This window comes from Cariama cristata, unplaced genomic scaffold, assembly GCF_000690535.1.
Source record: "Cariama cristata isolate BGI_N322 unplaced genomic scaffold, ASM69053v1 scaffold28881, whole genome shotgun sequence".
In the NCBI taxonomy this organism is placed as follows: Eukaryota; Metazoa; Chordata; class Aves; order Cariamiformes; family Cariamidae; genus Cariama; species Cariama cristata.
This window is the reverse complement of record NW_009599148.1, coordinates 13,221-31,807: the sequence shown is the minus strand read 5'-3', so window position 1 is coordinate 31,807 and position 18,587 is coordinate 13,221. Positions and strand designations below refer to the sequence as shown.

At 36.8% G+C, this 18,587-nt stretch overlaps 1 protein-coding gene across 1 annotated transcript in view; it reads right to left on the bottom strand.

Annotated features, from left to right (window-relative positions):
• Nucleotides 1–2,999: 2,999 nt before the first annotated feature.
• The window catches only part of CFLAR (CASP8 and FADD-like apoptosis regulator), an 18,169-nt gene continuing 2,581 nt past the window's right edge, over nucleotides 3,000–18,587 (bottom strand). Inside the window, exons 2-10 of the mRNA XM_009709591.1 lie at nucleotides 14,745–15,176; nucleotides 13,600–13,705; nucleotides 12,539–12,674; nucleotides 12,266–12,363; nucleotides 11,112–11,163; nucleotides 10,310–10,359; nucleotides 9,036–9,114; nucleotides 4,089–4,602; nucleotides 3,000–3,138 (exon numbers count right to left, since the gene is read on the bottom strand). Of these exons, the coding sequence (XP_009707893.1) occupies nucleotides 3,000–3,138; nucleotides 4,089–4,602; nucleotides 9,036–9,114; nucleotides 10,310–10,359; nucleotides 11,112–11,163; nucleotides 12,266–12,363; nucleotides 12,539–12,674; nucleotides 13,600–13,705; nucleotides 14,745–15,040 (1,470 nt within the window). The 5' untranslated portion in view covers nucleotides 15,041–15,176. The remainder of the gene's footprint in view (nucleotides 3,139–4,088; nucleotides 4,603–9,035; nucleotides 9,115–10,309; nucleotides 10,360–11,111; nucleotides 11,164–12,265; nucleotides 12,364–12,538; nucleotides 12,675–13,599; nucleotides 13,706–14,744; nucleotides 15,177–18,587) is intronic.

The window sequence follows — 18,587 nt, the reverse complement described above, 5'->3', positions numbered from 1 at the left end:
TCTCCCTGCTTTTGGTTGTCTATAAGGCCGCAGAAGTCCTTATCACATGCAAAAGCTAGTAAGGGAAATGGGGAAAAGTGAGGTTAATCTGTGAAAGAAATCACATTTATTAACATCACATAGATATCTATGATAACATTGTATAGCTACAACCAAGGAAAACGTATGTTTCACCATTTGTTTCATTTACCACCATTTGCTTACTGTTTACAGGAAGTAACTTCTAAGATTCCAAATCTGTCATTTTATAATCCTTCTCTTACCTCATGACACATAGGCAAGGTAGAGTTTCAAAATTACACTTGTGCTTTATTTTATTGTAAGATAGTCAGTTATTAAATATTCAGGGTTAGAAATGAATGCTATTTTTATTACCTTTCACATATAATATAGACGCTTCTGTTGACGCAATGCAGTAAGTTCTCTACTTGAGCGTGTGGAATACATATTAATGTAATTTTAAGACACAGTATTTTTAAAGCCAGAAGCAATATGGCACTAGTTTAAAAAAAACAACCAGTTCAATAGGCCCTTTCTTAGAAAACAGTAAACAAAGGAAGACCCGTCCCCTCTCCCTGCCCTGCAATGATGTATTTATTTCCACACCTATAACATCATGAAATTGGATTTAGTATTTTTAATCTAACGCTCATAGAGAACAAGCTTATAGAGAATGTCTGAATTTTGAAAAAAAATTTCTGTTTTTCCTCGTATGCCTGTGCCTACATAAAATTACAGTACACAAATAACACATGTACACATAGTTTAACATGAAATTTTGGGTTGCATTTCCCATTTCAAAACTATTAAACAGTTTCCATATACTTCTATTAAAGAGGACACCATAGCTTTTCAAAGTGGAAACAGAAAAGTATGGAAAGCATAGGCTTGCAATACAGGTGAATTATTTTTCTAAATTGTGCAAAAATTTCTTCTCATCACAACTGTGTAACTTTCTAGAGTTAACATGCAAATAAAACTGAACACGAAATTTCAAAAAAGATAACGAGTGAAGAGTTAATGATATAAAATGTACTTTATGTATTATACAAAATGGTACATTAATATAAATAAATAGGTATTTTAATCTTAATATTTTATATGGGTAGTTAAAGACAGTAGGGTAAAACTTCTTCAGTGGGTTTCTTCTCTTTATATACTCTTAACAATCCTCATCAATCAGCAGTTCAGGAACCTCTTAAGCTAGGAAGAGACTGGGTCTACATCACATAACAAGGAAGGACTCCTGAGCACTTTTTAGACTTTGATACCTACTCTTTGCCAAATAAAAGTGATTTTTGCTTTCAATTATAGAAGCTACTTGAAAACTAATTTTTTCTGAATGAAACTTAAGAAGCCTGGCTTCAAAAAACGTTAATAAAAACCATGTCAAACCAACACTTAAGAAGTACGATGCAATATCGAGGAATAAAAAAAAGTCACTGCTACCAGAGTAAGTTTACTGGTGAAGCCCTCCTAATTATTATCAATATACTGTTAGTATACAGTGTATAGTATCAATAGGCTAGCTGCCTGTTAGACTTGGTCTACAATGAGAAGCATTGTTGGTGAAGTTATACATGTAAGCACGCCTGCTTTTTGCTCAAATCAAATGCACCTGCACTAGCAAAAAAAAAAAATCTTTTTACAGTGTATTTGCTCAAGGAACTAGCATACCCTGTATTAGCAAAAACCTCTTTCCTTTCTGCTTGCGTGAAACACATGCCAGAAGGATGTATGGTGTAACTCCACCAGAAAACAAGCAAGGCATGCCAAGGCCTTGAACATTTTTCCTGGACAGGAGACTGCATTAGGAGTATTAAAAGTTTGCAAGTGGCTTACTTTAGGAGGGAAGAGAATGTCATAAATTCAGTGACAAAATTTCAATACAACTCATCCAGGTTATACTGTTAGATAACAGGCAGGTTAACTGAACTCTTCATGTTAGGCATCTGCTCCACTGGAGAAAAATTTCTGTATTTAGGACAATTTTCACTCATGCCTTTTTCAGAAGAAAAAAGGCAACTTGAAAAAAAAATAAAAATCAATTAATAAAGACATATGCTTTTTCATAAGCAAAAGCAGGGAGGGTGGGGTGTTTAATTTAATCCAGTCTTCAGAGCCAGTGGTTGCTACACAACACTTAGCTTCAAATACAATAAAGTGTACTTTTACAACTATGCCTGGTGCAACAAGTGTGAATCATGTTTCAGCTTCCACAAAACATCTGCCATTTTTTTAACTGTGTGGTAGATTACAGTAAAGCCCTGCCACATGTAGACTTATTTTTGCATCAGCAGAAAACTGCCCAAAACACGGCAGACTGTCTCACTTATTAACATTGTGTGCTGTGGACAGTACTGGTAGCACAGGGTTCTGCGTGAATCACAACCTCTAATGCAGCATGCAGATGGAATCCAAATTCAAATCCATTGCTCTCCTCCTTCTGTTTTGCTAGTCTGGGGAGGCATGCAAGCCAGAACTTGTTAATGAAGAACTGGTGCTGCTGGGTAGGCGTTCTTTCCTGACACATTCTCCATTATTAGATGCTGGGGAAAGTACCCAGTGAATTTTAGTGGTTTGCACTGGCTTGTATTTGTTTTAAGCACAAACAGAAGAACCTAGATCAGTGCACTGCTAATAGGTATGCTAAAATCAGCCAATGAAACAATAAAAACACAAAACCCTGGAAAACCCAACAGCTACACAGTTTAGATCTATGTCCACCCTGTTTACCTGTTGTACTTGGTTGTAAGATCTGTTGCAGTGCTGTATGATAGCTGCCATTCTCGTCCAAGTTTTCAGAGCCTTCTGCATTAAAATATGAAATCTAGTGCCTTAACACAACAAAATGCTTCTAAATCCCTGGGTTTGGAAGCAATAGGCACTTTAGATATACATGCAATAACAATGCATAAAGTAAAAATATGTGTGAAATTGTCTGGATCGTAGTAAGTGTTTCTCATTAGCCACTTCAGACACGTCCTTTCCAACAGCAGTTAAGTGGGAGAAAGAAAAAGTTTCTTCCTCAGTGTATGCTGGAGCAGAAGTGAGTATTGTTGGCTTGGGTCAGTGGTCTTATTCCATTCATAGACTTTTCTGTTCAGTTCCGTATGGATATCTAATATAGAGAGTTTCCTGCAGCAACAAAAGTAAAAGCTTTCTATTAGGGAATGAAACAAGACATCATTTAAGAATCTAAAAGACAGAAGACAACTTTAGACTCAGCAAGTAGAAAGTTTCAAATTTCAGCCTTTATTGCAGGGATTACACCTCTAAAACCCAAGGCTGAATATGCATTTTGGAGACAATCTGTTATAACTCAAACCACTGTTGTGATATTGGTTACGCTGACATGATCTGCAATTTCATTACAAGGTTTTATGGTTTGTAAAAAGGTACTAAATGTTAACCCCACAATTACCTTGAAAAACACTTGCTAACTCCCTGGTAGATCAGTTGTACAAAGACGACCTTTATTGTTATGTTATATATCCAAACATATCTGCTTTTTGCTCAGATTCCCTTTTGATAATCTCTTTAAACAGACTGAAGTTTTCTGATAGTTTAAATTCAAGATTACAAACTGGCAGTCTAGTGGCTCCCTGAGCAGAGGGTTAATCAGATCTAAAGAAAGGACAAAATCCTTCCCTCTCAACTGCCTTTTCCCCAAACATAGGCAGACATTTATACTTGCAAGCAGAGCCCTTCTTAATGATAAAAGGCAATCCTCAATTTGACAGAAGCCTGGTATATGCCTTACTATCTTGGAGAAGGAAGATTTCCAATCCTGTCTAAAGCACTTACATGTATTACCCAGGACAGGTTCCTCCCTTCTCACTCTGCAAGCCCCAGTACCATAACACACTTCAATTTTACTCTCCAGAATGAGAAACTTCACTCCTACTTCAGACTACCTTCCTGTGCCATTGTTCCAGGATCAGGTATACTCGTCTTTTAACCTATGATGCAGCATGAAGACACTTTTCAGTGTCTTTTCATCCCAGACAGGATGAAACGTAAGGTTTCTCTTTCTCTAGGACAGCAGGCTGTCATAGGGAAAGGGTTATTTTCCCTTCTTTATTTACCTTTTATGGGGATTGCAGAGCAGCTCTGCCAGACAACGCAGATAATATGAGGATGAACTTGGTGATTTTTCTAGTGTAGACACATCCACCTTGCACTGACTCCAAAAGATGTCTGCTACTTGGGGGATAGTGACTTGCCAAGGGATTTTTGCGTTAGCAATGATTTTCTCATCATTCCCATCTACTTCCAACAGACTAGTACATTCTTGCTCATTTTCTGGCACAATGTAGCTCTGAATAAAAAAAAGCTTTGGTTTTCCTAGGAGTTCAGGACATGAGTCTGCTGTAAAGTATTTCTTTACTTGTTCCAAAGGGAATCCAGAAGAGGTATGGTCTGTACAGAAGATGCTCTGAGGACTTCCACGGCTGACCAATATGCAAACGAAGCTGTCACAATTTCTGTGCTTCTGCAACCGTGCAACTTCAAGCAATGTTTGATTCATGGTGTTCATATTTAAATATCTGTGACAACGGACATCATAACCTAAGCCTCTGAAGGTCTCTTCCAACACATCTGGAAAAAAGCAGCATGTAATTAAATCACAGCTCATCAAGGCTCAATCTCAACTATGTTGAATTACAGTATTTACAGTATTTTGCTATTGGAAATAAGACAATTCATCACAATAATTAAAAAATCTGGAGTACTTGATGTTGATCACAGTACATTACATACTTATATGCATGTTGTCTTTAGTATGAGTTATGTACTTCATGATAGCAAAGACACTATTATTTGGCACATGATCTGTTCCAAATTCCACAGACACTTGCATGCTTTCATTTAGAGCCAGTATCCCAAGTTCCTAGGACTTAAAATATCATGCAAGAGAAAACATTAGAAAATGCTTCACACAGAACATTCTTGAAATGGTAAGGAATGATCTGGATAGCATGGGAAGTCTGTTTCACCTTTTTAAGTTGTCAAAATTACTCAGAATGGTTATTATAGATATACAGAACTGCATAGAAAACAGAGATGCTCCCTTTCATCAGTCAAAAAAGAACCTGCTGCAGTCATTTATGTTTTCTATTATATAAAATGGACTTTAAGTGCTGAGTTCCAGGTGGAAAATGGACACGACAGTCTTAACTGTGACAGAATGGCATTTTCGGGGAGGGGGGGAAAAAAAAGCTGAACAATGAACCCTTTCAAATGTGTTAGAAATCAAAACTGTAGATAGGAAAAAAAAAAAAAATCAAGATTTAACTCTACTGTATTTTTGTTAAACCTGTTCTGCAGGAAAATGTGCTATTCTCTGAATAACTACTTTGGATGTTTATTAATATGGGAGTGATACCAGATACATGGTTGTTAAAACCGCAGGTATTTTTTAAGTAGTTTGTGGTTCTCTGAACACTACGACTCATACCTGTAGCATCATATCTTTAGTATAACCACATATACATTGCCCATGCACAGTTTCTGATATTACAGGAAATACCAAGTGTCATGTTTATCTAAAATGCCTTACAGACACAGGAAGCTAGACTGTTCCTTGAGTTCAAAAGTTAACAATCCCTAATTAGCAGGGGCTATTTCAGAGGTAACTAGCAGCAAAGCAGGAGTTGTACTACCACACTGTTCTCCTCAAAAAGCACATCGTGAAAACAAGAAACGTAACTTTCCTCAGCAAAATACAGGGTAGATACAAACTCTATACTATAGCAAGGTGATAAACAGGAACTATAGAGTTTCATTCCCGTCCTGTTGCTTTGATTAAATTTTGTAAAATAATTCAAAAACTTTCCAGACATTTTTTTATTAGGAAATAGAAAGGAAAATCCCCTCTATTTTAGGCAGTAAAACATGCTGTCAAAATTCAGGTGGAAGATTCAGTATTAACCCCGTTTAGCAGTTACATTAATGGATGAAGCACTTCATCCATTAGAGGGCAGTAGTACATACGCAAAATCAGTGTTACAGCAACGAGAGGCCTTTTCCTATCGTTTACTTGTCTCACTAGCATGTATGCATACACACAATGATACAAAACTTAGCGTCGCCTTAGATCATACACACACTTTAAGTGTCACAACTAAAAAAAATTAAACCCAACAAAGTTAGAGCCGATACCTTAGTTTAACAATGAATCAGAAATTATACATGGTCAGCTTTGGATACAGCAATTTTACTTTAAGGCAAGACAAAACACAGCATTACATGCTACAACCCGAGATCAAAAAACATCTGTTTCTTCAACAGTAATCATCTCCCAACAAACCCCCGCTGACTTTGGAGCCTTTCCACTCTACATAATACAAAAATTACTCTTTTCTACCCTTGATTGTTTACAATGTAAGGATAAAAATTGGCTGCCAATTGGAAAAGTCAAAAGCAGGTATTTTTACAAAACAGCAAGGTGCATTCAGTTTGAATTTTATCAGCATCTTATGAATTCACATTGTTTACACTGGGCATTTTCAATCCTTGATCCTACAGTATCTTGTTATTGGTTCAGCTTCCTCAGATTAAAGCTTGAAATAGCTACAGGCTCTAACACACACCACAGATGCAATTTCTAACATTCTCCCTGCCTCCTTCTCTTTCCTTGATATTTTCAGACTTCAGAAGTAGTGTGGCACAACTCCAGAGAGCAGTGAATACCATATGTCCCGCCTCTCCTGAGTCTCACTAGCACAGTAATGTATTTCAGTGAAGGTCTTGCTTTCTATCACATTAAAATGCTGATGATGCACTGGTAACATTAAACATCTGAGATAGACACATGGTTTAATTGCTTCTGCATCCAGTGCAGACATGCATGGACGCTGAGGCACACCAAGACTTCCTTTGGGTGGTTTTGACACAACAGCAGCAGAGCCATGACTTGCACATGTATCTGACATGCTACATGCTAAACATGTAACCCATTTTTGTCCTTTCCACTCAGCAGACTTCCTCTACCACATTTACACTTTCTGGTTTTGTACGAGTACTGAAATGACTGTAAGAGCTCATGAAGAGCACATGCATTGATTTTTTTTAATTTATTTTGTGCACATCTTTGTATTTAGTAGCAATTGCTATGACAAAGGGGTCTGCACAGTATATTGCCTTTGCAAAAGACTAGTGCCTTCTAAGGAGAGTAGATCTAAATTTATGTATCTGTGACTGTGAACTGACATAGCAGTTTCTTTACTTCTTGTTTTCTCCTGTGTATGTGCTTTACCTCCTTTTATGCTTACTGTTTCATTTAAAAAAACCCACAACTCAGATCTGGCATTGTAAAACACTCCTGTTCAATAAATCAGGTCAGCACATGCTCATACCCTATTAGAGACAATGAAATTCAAAGAGAATTTTTTTGTAAACAAGGCTGTTTTCACACTTCATGTTTTCTTTAGCTCTCCATACTGAAATTTCTCTAGCAATCTCTTTTGCATTTGCTTTTAAGAAACAGAACTCCAAGTAATAAGTGATTATTTTGGTACTGGAGCAGACTATCATGCTACCTTCCAGATTAAGGCTGCATAGTGAGTTTCTTGCATCAAAAGGGTTGTTTGTTCTCTAAAGCTAGCATGAAAGAGAGAAGAACAGGAAAGCAAAGAAGGAGGTAACAGGACAGAGCAGAATGTTTGATCCCAAGGCAGGCTGTCTTTGTTTTATTTTCCTCTTGGGACAAAGTCAGCATACTTATTTTTTTGAGAGTAGAAGTGAAGAAGTGGTTTAGATTGTACAATTTCATTTCTACATCCAGCAATTGCATCCTTGAGGTTTTGTTTTTGGTTTTGGTGGGGTTTTGTTGTTTGTTTGTGTTTGGTGGGGTTTTTTTGTTTGGTGTTTGTTTGGTTGGGTTTTTTTGGCCAGAGGTCATTGATGAACTTGGTAGGACAGACTGAAATCAGATCCCAAGGATGCTTCCCAGTTGCATGTAACTGAGTTAAGCACCTTCCTTGTCCCTCTTCTCCCTGCATGGCAGGATTGTGAATCAGTTCTAGTTCCTGTTACCCTAATGGCAAATTAAGTGTCCTGTTTTGTATCATTTACCTAAAATACTATTGCCAAGGGAACATAAACATTTTACTTTCTGCATCTGTGCTCTGCATCCACTGCTCTTCAACAACTACATCAATAATTCTAAGTTGGTCCATCTGCTGGATTATTACTTTTGAGAAAGAAAAGATATGCCCATAAACCCTCTTCCCCTGCATTACCTAGCCTATTACAGAACTGACTGCAAGTACTCTCTTAATTTTTATTTTTAGCCTCATGTGTTACAATGATTAGAGAGTGAGGGGTTTTTTGCTTATAAAAGAATCTAATTTTTGGATTCTACAAAGGCAATCAGGAAAAACCCACATCTTAACCATGGCACTGACTACCTTGAATTCTACATGAAAATTGGGGTTTTGGGGGTTTTTTTGATTTTCTTAAATAAACCAAGAGGGAAGGAAGAAAATTCCTTTCCCTATAAAGTTATGGTGACAGTTTCAGTTAAACTGTGCAAGATGCGACAGAAGCCTAGGTGCATTATTAATAAAGGACCACGTGCCTTCAGCTATTCAAAACCTGTGCTGTCCAATATGATTATGCGTCAAATCTGCAACAGCTTTGGTTTTGGCTTTGTTAACTGATGGGAAACACTATCTTTACCATCTCTGCCAATAACCTGCTGTATGACTGTAGTTTTAATATTCTGTTGGTCTCTGAACATCCTCCTTCTCCCTCCAAAAACAGTCTATCCTTTTACAAGTTCTTTCATTCAGAGATTCTGTGCCAAAAAACAAACAAAGTTTGTTTGCAATAGTTAGGACAGCTTGCTTTAACCTCAGGTTGGGCCTTCCAACTCCCTACTTTAGAAGACTTACTAGAATTGATAGACTAGCTGACTAGGACAACATTACCATAGTCCGGCTAGAAAATGTGCATCATATTCTTTACACTAAATTGTTCTAATTATCTGAGATTAACAAGATAAGGAACTTCAAACTCCAGAGACTTACCTGTGTCATTGCCAATACAGTCTATTATCAGGCATATTCCTAAAGGTTGACTTTGCATTCTGTACTGATCATCAGACACCTGAGAAACATGAAGGACAAATACTGAGTTAATATGTCACTCTCTCAATTTACAGACTTGATTCTTTTCTCAAATGTAACCACCTCAGATCTATTCAATTACATTCTGTTGTTTTTCCATAGAGTAGCTAGCAGAAGTCTATCTACTGGGATGTAGTGTCTTATCTACACAACAAAACCAAAAAAAATAAAAATCAGGAGACATGGACTAACGATTTTTTTTCCTATTTCCAGTACAAGCTTAATTTTTGCCTCCTTGTGTCATGCAATCTTACTAGGACAATGATGCTTAAATAAAGACTAAGACTGTACCAGAATGAGAAGCAAGTTTGAGACTGAACCTTAACTCTGGACAGATCTTCAAACATTAAAAAACCCACAAAACAAAAACAAACAAACAAAAAGCCCTGTATGGGGTGGAGGGGCTTTTTAAAGACCTAGACTATGACAGCAGTGATCCTTCTATAGTACTTCCAAATTTATTTCTTTAAGCGTGACTGCTATTGAGATGTTGGGAGCTATAAGCTTCATATTGCCAACACCATAAATATAGAGAAATTTTGTGTTCTTCAGGCGTGCAAACAAGCACTGCTCACCACAACATTTATTTCCTCATTTAGTGGAACAACCTCCTTGTTCCTAAATAATCTGTAATGGCTCTATCACAATTCCTCTTCCCTTTAAAAAGATTACAATCAATTTTCTATGGGTAACTCCCTGATTCCTGGCCTATAGGAGAGCTAGTGAAAATAGCAGTAGTCCATTCTTATCATTAATAACCCAAAGCATGTGTGTCTTCTACCTGGAGAGCAAGGGGCAGGGAGAGAATAAAGAACAAAATTTACTGCATGCAAAGAAGCCCTGCGATTTCTAATGCAGATGGCAAAAGGTCTGACTTCCAACAGGTTTTGACTTAGCCTGCACTAGTAAATACACAAGTTCTGTGTGCACATCAAATGTACGTGCATTTTGCACACTGCTACTTGCAGAGTAGCAGCACATATTCTATATTAAAAATATATTCTGCAAAAGCAATTCACAGAACCTGTTTATGGCTCACAAAGATATAGATGTACACATTATTCAATTTGCATGCGATTAAAGGGAATCTCAAAATGAAACACAAAGAAAACTAAGGTAAATACCTGCAGAGGTTTTTGTTATATTTACATGCATACATATGCACAAGCACATACCTTATGTGACACTGGGCCTGATTCCTGAATGGACACGTGGACTGGTTCTGCTGCAGTTAAAACATACAGAAGTAATCTCAGTATGTAGGTACCAGTGACATTTCTTTGACATCAGATCAGTTAGAGGAACCTATCTGGTTCAGCCAAGTTCTCACTCATCTGGACCTCTTAGTTTCTACGTATGCTACTGAAGCCAAAAAATGCAAAAATTTTCACCTCTAAAATGTTATATGGATTGCATTCTGCATTGCTTGTGACTAGGTTAAACAAACAAACAATTTGTCCTACACTCAGAGAATTCACACAACTACTCTTTAAAAATCACCATATCTGAGAGGTATTTTGGGGTTCCAGAGAGAACACAACACACATGGTAAGAACCTGGTACCCCCTGGACAACTTCCTGGCTGGCCTGGTGGAGAGTTCACCACTGAACTGAGTCAAAAACTTCCTGTTCAAGACTTAGTGGGCACAGCTGCACCACACAGGCCTCAAGAGCTGGCTAGTCAACCTTTTCCATGATTTTATTAATAAACTACTTATTCTGTTAAAAAGTTGTGACAGTGGAAGCCCACAACAATTTCAATAAAGTTTTAAGATCTGGCAGCACAAGCAAAGCAAATCAAGAGCAAACAATAAGGAAAGGCTTAGTTTTCAGAGGTACCAAATACTCTCTGCTCCTGGTATTATCAACAGGATTGATTAGCCATAAACACAACTATCAAACAACAGTCCTTTTGATACAATGAAATTCATTGTTTGGCTCTTTTAGATTATCAAAACTCAGATAAAATGCTCTTACCCAGAATAAGACTTTGTCCATTTTGCGATTTTTCGTTGTTCACATTCTGGATCTAAAATGAAAAAAAAAAAGGTGTATTTTCCCCTCTCTCCTTCAAGAATTAATAATCATGTGTTCCAAAATATAACACAATAGTATTTTTCTTCCTCAATAAAAGGATTACATATTTTAGATTCACATCTGTCAGCTAATTAGAGTTACAAAATAACAAGTAAAAAAAAACCCTAACCAAAACCACAAACAAAAAACCCAAAAACATTCCTTCTCTGAAGAAAGTTACCAGCTTGCTATGAACAGCAAAGGAAAGCTTATTCCCCTAACATAGTAAAAGAAACAAAACCCTCTGAAGATGTGAATTTTGTTTCCTAAAGAGCAGCAGGGAGGGATTTCCACTGAATTAGAAAGGAAATTAGAACAGTATCATCATAATATGGAAAGTCAATGCATACTCTTTCTTATTAGTAGTCTGGAAAACAAAGCTATTGTGGCTTTGTTAGTAAAGACAAATTGCATCACTGGTGTCTTGTATGTAAGCTTTATACATACATATTTACTGAACACATGACAGAAATAATATCATCAAATTCATTTAGCAAGGATAAAGACTTTAATATCATACCATTACAATATCATACCTAACCCAAATATAAAGAATACTGCATGCAATAGGATTTGATGACTTTTCACATACTGAGACATCTTTGTTAAAATGAGACTAAAACAAACCACAAAAAAAAAAAAAAAAATCTGAAAAGCGCTGCTTAAAAAGCCATAGCCTTCAGCTTCCAAAGTTAAAAAGCTACTTTCCCCGTGAAGTCCAGAAGTACAAAAAAAGAATAATATGTTTTGCAAAGAACACTCAAAGCAAAACTTCTCACTCCCCAGAGTAGTAGAAAAAACTTTCAAAATACAGATTTTATATGTCCAACTAATAGGAAAAAAATTCACAGAAGCTCTTTAAAGGGAATCTTTCTCAGTCAGAAGATTTAAATCAGACCCTAAACCCAGCAAATAACAGGAATAAGAGGAATAAACCAAGTAATATTTTATTTACTAGCAATCCCTCATTCCTTAGGCTCTGCAAAGATGAATACCCTTTCAATGTCTGGCAATATTTAGAAATAAAGTATCTGTCTGATTTATTGTATACTTACCCCTGAATTATAAGGAGGATCAATCAGACTGAGATTAGGGAGAGATGCCTGAAGTGCATTTACATATACTGGCTGAGAATGAACGGAGGACATTAAAGCTGAAAATTTAACAGAAACACACAGAAAAATACACCATGATATATCAGCTGTTTAAAAGCCTAAATCTGTGAACACTCTGCGAACACTCTGACTTGTAACTCATAATTTTATCTTCAGTAAGAGCACGTCTGATCCTTGCTATCAAGAGTAACCAAAGCAAAACCAGCATCTTACCTTCGTGTTTGTACTTCTGAATCTTCCTAATCAGGTCTATCCTGTGAATATTTTGAAAGCAATTTTCTATCAAGTCCAGTTGATTAGGAGCCACCAAATTTAGTTTCTCCAAGTCAATCACAAGAGCTAGAAAACTCTAGAATAGCAACAGAAAACCAAACTGTCATATCAGTAATTTGTTCTCTATCGGCAAGTAACAAAGCAACCCAGAAAAAAAACACGGGGAGGTCATAAAGGCTGTATATTCATGAACTAGGGACATTACCTTCTGAAACACTAAGAAAATTATCTGGAAGATATAAGAATTCCGGGTATTATCATAGGAGTAATGGAAACTATAAAGTGATATTCTTAAAAACAAATCAAAATTTTTGAGGAAACAGTTTTGCATTTCCTTGTTGCTACAAAGCCAGCCACTTGGAATGTCACCTCACATGCCACAAAGCAAGAGGTAAGAAAAGCTTTGAGGAATTTGCAGGGCCTCTCTCCTTCTTTGGTTAAAGAGAGAAAAAGATAAAAACTCAAAGGAAAAAGACAGAAATCTTCAGTCTTCTATGCACAGTGGTCAAGTTTTCTGAACCTTCTCTACTGAATCTCTGCATTCTCAGAGCACTTAAAACAAATACTCAGGATGCAAATGTACAGAGAAAGACATAATTAAAATGAAACTGTTCTTTTGTAAGTGAAGCAGAACACAAACATAAAAAGTGACCTTTCATATAATTATTGGTTTGAGATCCTTCATATATGAACTTTCAGATGAGTAATACTGAAGAAAGATTTTTTTTTTTTTTAATGCCTTCTGCCTGTGAGGTTCATGCTAACACTATTCACTACAGCAAGTCTTCACTGTTACCTCTTACTGTTTCTCATGCTTCTTGAATTAAAACAAAACAAAAAATTAAATAGAAGCCACTACTCCTTCTCCATTTCCTGACTTCCGTCTACTCCTGCCTCACTACCCCTTGCAGTACTGTCTCCCCTCCTTTGCTGTCTAGCTAGTTCCCTTTTTACTTGAATCCCTCATTGCTGCAGAGGAAAAGACCAGCAGAAAAACATACCTTATCTTTTGTCATTTTCATACGAGGTACATAATCTCTGAGTAGAAAAACAAGAGAACCCACTTCTTCTTTTTCCAAATTCTCATTAATCTCTATCATTAGTACCCTGAAATAAAATTGAGATATTTCTAAAGGATTAGCTTTCAACAAGATCGCACCATTCCCAACTACCCAACTTCTCCCACGTTACAGTCTTAACGTACCATTCCCAATTAAACAACATGAAAAAAACCTACCCTGCTCCAAGATCCAGTTACAAAATACCTACTGTTGCTAATCAGCACCTGCATTACTCAGACTGACTGTGTAATAGTCACTGCTACGAGAACAGAAGTCTCCTTAATATTTCAATAGAGATGAAGTGAGAGATTGAGACAACAGAACACACGTTTAACTTTTTTACCTAGTAGTTACAGGGTTTTATTTCAGTGAGAAGTTAACACAGGAAAATCTTCCTTATGAGTACCTGCATTTCTTTTTGAAGTCTCTCAAAGAAAATAACTGGAGCTTCTTAATTTAAGCCTCTTAAAACTACAAAGCAAAAAGTAGCAAGAGACAGGTCCCCTAGGAAAAGTTATACTACAAGGCTATGTGCCCAAAGCAAACTAGACAAGAAAATAACTGTAACTAATGATGTTCCTCTAAAGCGTCATTTCTATCTGCTAATTTAGAACTGTACAAACATCACTGGTTTTATTAATTTTTGAAGTCTCTCAAAGAAAATAACTGGAGCTTCTTAATTTAAGCCTCTTAAAACTACAAAGCAAAAAGTAGCAAGAGACAGGTCCCCTAGGAAAAGTTATACTACAAGGCTATGTGCCCAAAGCAAACTTGACAAGAAAATAACTGTAACTAATGATTTTATTTTTATTAACACACAAACTCCTTAAAGATAGATGCTCCTAATGCAGTGACTTGTAAGAAGCTACTAAGGCTTATTTTAGGGACTAAAATCGACATACTCTTTTCACTATAACTCTAGATATAATGCCCTTTTCTGCCTTTCTTTTACCTTCAAGATGAATTTAAAAAAGAAACACCTCCCCCTCAAAAAAAACCCAACAAACAAAAAACACACAACAAAACAACCCACACACATTTTGAGCAAAACAGAGCAGCCTTGAAATCTGAAATAGATATATTACCTGTAATCAGGGACAAGTCTGAGACTCCTGGCAAGGTTAGCTTCCACTGTTGCTTTCTCAGTCTTCAAGATCCTCCTCAGCAAGTCAAACCTCTTAACTCTGTACAACAGCTCAGACAAGCCAAGAAAAGACAATTTCTCCCTCTCATTCAAAGCCACCAAAAGCTCTCTAAGGTCGGCAGTGGCCAAGTCAGGAGCAAGGTCTCGGCACAGGAAAACCATCATCTCTTCTTCTTCTTTATCCAATTCTTGTTCGATCTGATGAATAAGGACAGCTGGCACTTGACACCTGGTCATCACTTTGTCACTGTCCCTTTAAAATTGCCAGCCTACTGTTTTTTAAACAGGAAGCCAACATGACATGAAGCCCGTGTCTACTACAGCACTTCTCTGGTGTTCATTCTTAACTAGATGCATTTTTACATAAGCAGTTCTGTGGGAGAGAATTAAAAGGTACTAAATCAGTGATCTGCTGCACAAGTTCACAGTTAAGTCTCTGATCTGACGTATTTCAGTTACAACTAAAACAGCAACGTAGTCTACACAGACCTCCTGTTCTCAAGGGGTTCTCCCAGCTGTTCATTACAGAACAAAAAGCACTTGGTAGGTCATATTAATCAGAAAAAAATGGAAGTTCTTTTTAGAGTAAAATTACCTTAATACAAATCTGTAAATTCCATAGGAAGTGAAACAAAGTCATCAGCTTGCTAATGAGTGGTATTTCAAGTGTTTCTGGAAATAAGAGTTATGTTCCACAGCAAATTAAGTCTAAAGCTCTGACCTCTTCCCAGCAACCCTCTACCCCTCTGCTCACCACCACATTTCTCTCCTAAAAGTCTCAAGGCATTTTTCAGGAAGAGTTTTGGGAGCTAAGAGGTAGTATAACCACACATTGTAGACAAAACAATTAAAAAAACCCCACATATAAAACTACTGCTATCAGGCATGCACTTTGCCTTAAATGAAGCAAAAATAAAGGAAATATTCATAATATAATATGTAATATTATATTTATTAACTATATTAATTTAACTATCAATTTAATTATTAATTATCTATAAATTCAGGAATTTCTTACTTACTAGCGTAATTTAAAGTGATTCCAATCTGAATGAGTTACTGGAGTTTTAAGGATTCCAGACACACCCCCTCCATACTCAAAAAGATTGAAGAACCACGCAATGAAAAAATTTCAACCTTGGGTATGCAAATTGGTTAACTCTGAAGGTATAAATAAGTCATAGACTGCCTTTTTCTTCATGTGACATTTGTGTTTCACCATACTGAAAACTGAAATAAAAATTCAAACCTAGAAAAAACCCCACCCTTGTGATTAACAAAATAAGTAGGGTGCTATGCTCAATTTCTGCTGCCACCAACTATGGAAATTCTATCTAACCTTCTCGGATCCACATTGTCTACATGGAGAAGGGTGAAATGAGCAACCCAAAGACAAATCTTAGCCCTTACAAGGAGTTCAGTCACGATACTGCATAGTTTTGTTTAAATCATTCTAAAAAGCAAAAGCCAATTTGACTTCAAAGCCTAATACACTGAAAGATCCTAGCACCTGGATAACATTTTTTTTAAAGCATTTTGAGCCTTTTGTTACACATTCTGGAAGTTACAATCAACAATGTCACATATTGTGTCCATGCATTAAGGAAATGAGATAAACTCATCTGCAAGCTTTTTGTTCTCTGCCTCCTCATTCCAATGCTGTTCAAATGAAAAATAACTCCATACATCCACCTGACTTTTCTCAGAAAGAAAGTAAGAGTTGATTTGATTAAACCCATGGATTGGGTTCCACTGCCCACTAAAACAGTGTATCAAATTCAAGCTCCTAGGGTAAAGTCTCCTTTATCTACATCTATCCCAGTGAGCCGTATTTTCTGTGGAGTCAAAGACTGCAGTGGCTTTCTCCTCCAATGCTGACAGTCACAATAGCAAGGCATCAGTATTTAAAAAAAGAAAAAAAAAAAAGCACTGTTAATCTTGCTGATAGCATGTCTGAACCACTAGGGGATTATAACACAAGTAGCTGCTATGACCTCAAGGTCTCACCTTCAGAAGCAAAACAGAAGAGGGAGGTAAGGAAGGGTAGCACAGGCAAGCTGTAAAATATCATAAACCCACCACATTAGAAGACCCAAGCATTACTCAGCTTAAGTATTCCTGCACTTCCATACCAGAGTGTAAACGAGATCTAATGTATATGCAGCACAGTCCTCAAAATGGCACTGAGGCCACTTTGGCTCGTTTTCAGAAGTGCAGAGCATTCAACTGCAGCTGACAGTAACAAGGTTGCTTAGCCCATCGCCACCTCCTATGTGCGTTCTGCACAGATTGTGCTAAATACCTAGAGAAAATGCACAATTACAGTACTCCTGCAACAGCACACAACCAGAAAAAAGCAACACCTACCCTCTCTGATATAGTTCTGTTCTTCAGAACCCAAAAGGGACAGGCACAAACACAGGGTTTTCCTTCATCACATCACACCATTTAGGAACTTCGGAGAATTAAATACACTGTTTGCTCTAAGAAGTGCAACAACATTTAACTCTAATGTAAACACTGCAAACAGCAGAAAAACTCACAAACAGAAATGAAACATCAATAGAAGCTGCCTCTTTCAAATACCCAGTACCACAATATTCTTAATATAGCAAGCCGAAAAGTTTTGTTTCCAACAAAACCAAACTGATATATAAAACATTTGCACTTTTGAACCTGTCATGGACCTGCAATGCTATCACTTGTACAGCTGGGGTGGAAGGGAAAATTTTCAGGCCTCGGACAAGCAGAGGAACCCCCTCAGGCACTGGAATGCGTTTTCTACAGTTTTCCATCAGAGGAAAAGCATATTTATTGCCAACTTCTTAGTTTCAATCTAGCATCAAACATTTGTGATAATTCTACAGAAAGACAAAGACTGTTTTCATGACATGATGCAGTCAAGAAGGGGGAGGCACAAAACACTCTCTCATATGAAAGCATCTCCCAGGTACATACAGCTGGGACTTTCAAAAGAGCTTGAAGAAGTCATATTTATGACTCACTCTAAAGGAAGACCAGAATTTAACAACTTTTGGCTGTTTTCAGAAATCTCAGATAAACTTTTGTTTTGTTTTAAAATACTTTAGTTGATGCTGATTTTTATCTAATTTTTAAAACTAATTAAAAAAAGAGGGGGGTGTGGTAGGGAGGAATTTCCTACAGAGTTAAAATTTCAGACACGCAAAATTACTATTTACGTTATCTTAAAAATAATCTGCCTTTAAGAAACACATATGTATTTTTTATTTTTTGTGAACTTCCTTTATATAAGATAAATCACGTGCTCATTATAAAAAAAAATGCTGATCAATACTTCTAGTACTGAAACTCTTACCTGTATGCAACTCTGTCCACAAGAACATTGGAAGACTGATGTTTGACCATTGCCAAATCACTGATGCAGATCCACCACACATTGGTTTCCATCCAGTATTTTCCAATGATGGTCCATAGACAAAGCTGATTACATCAGCTCATTTTCTGTTGGACAAATATCAATGTCACAAATTACTGCTAGAGGCTACTTCCTAATTTTAGCAGCGAGGAAAACAAAGAAAAATTACTTAGGATCACAGATTCTTCTGTATGATTCCACTGGTCCAGTGAACCAGGAATGATGCTCCAAATAGAAGGAAAAATAACTGCACACATACAGTAATTTGTCAATAACATTCATTCCGCCAGGGTTCTCAGTGGAGAATGAGTAGGAGCAACATGAAGTGTTTAGTATAAACTAAAACAGTTTATAAATCTGTATCCAAAACCCATGTCACCATACTTT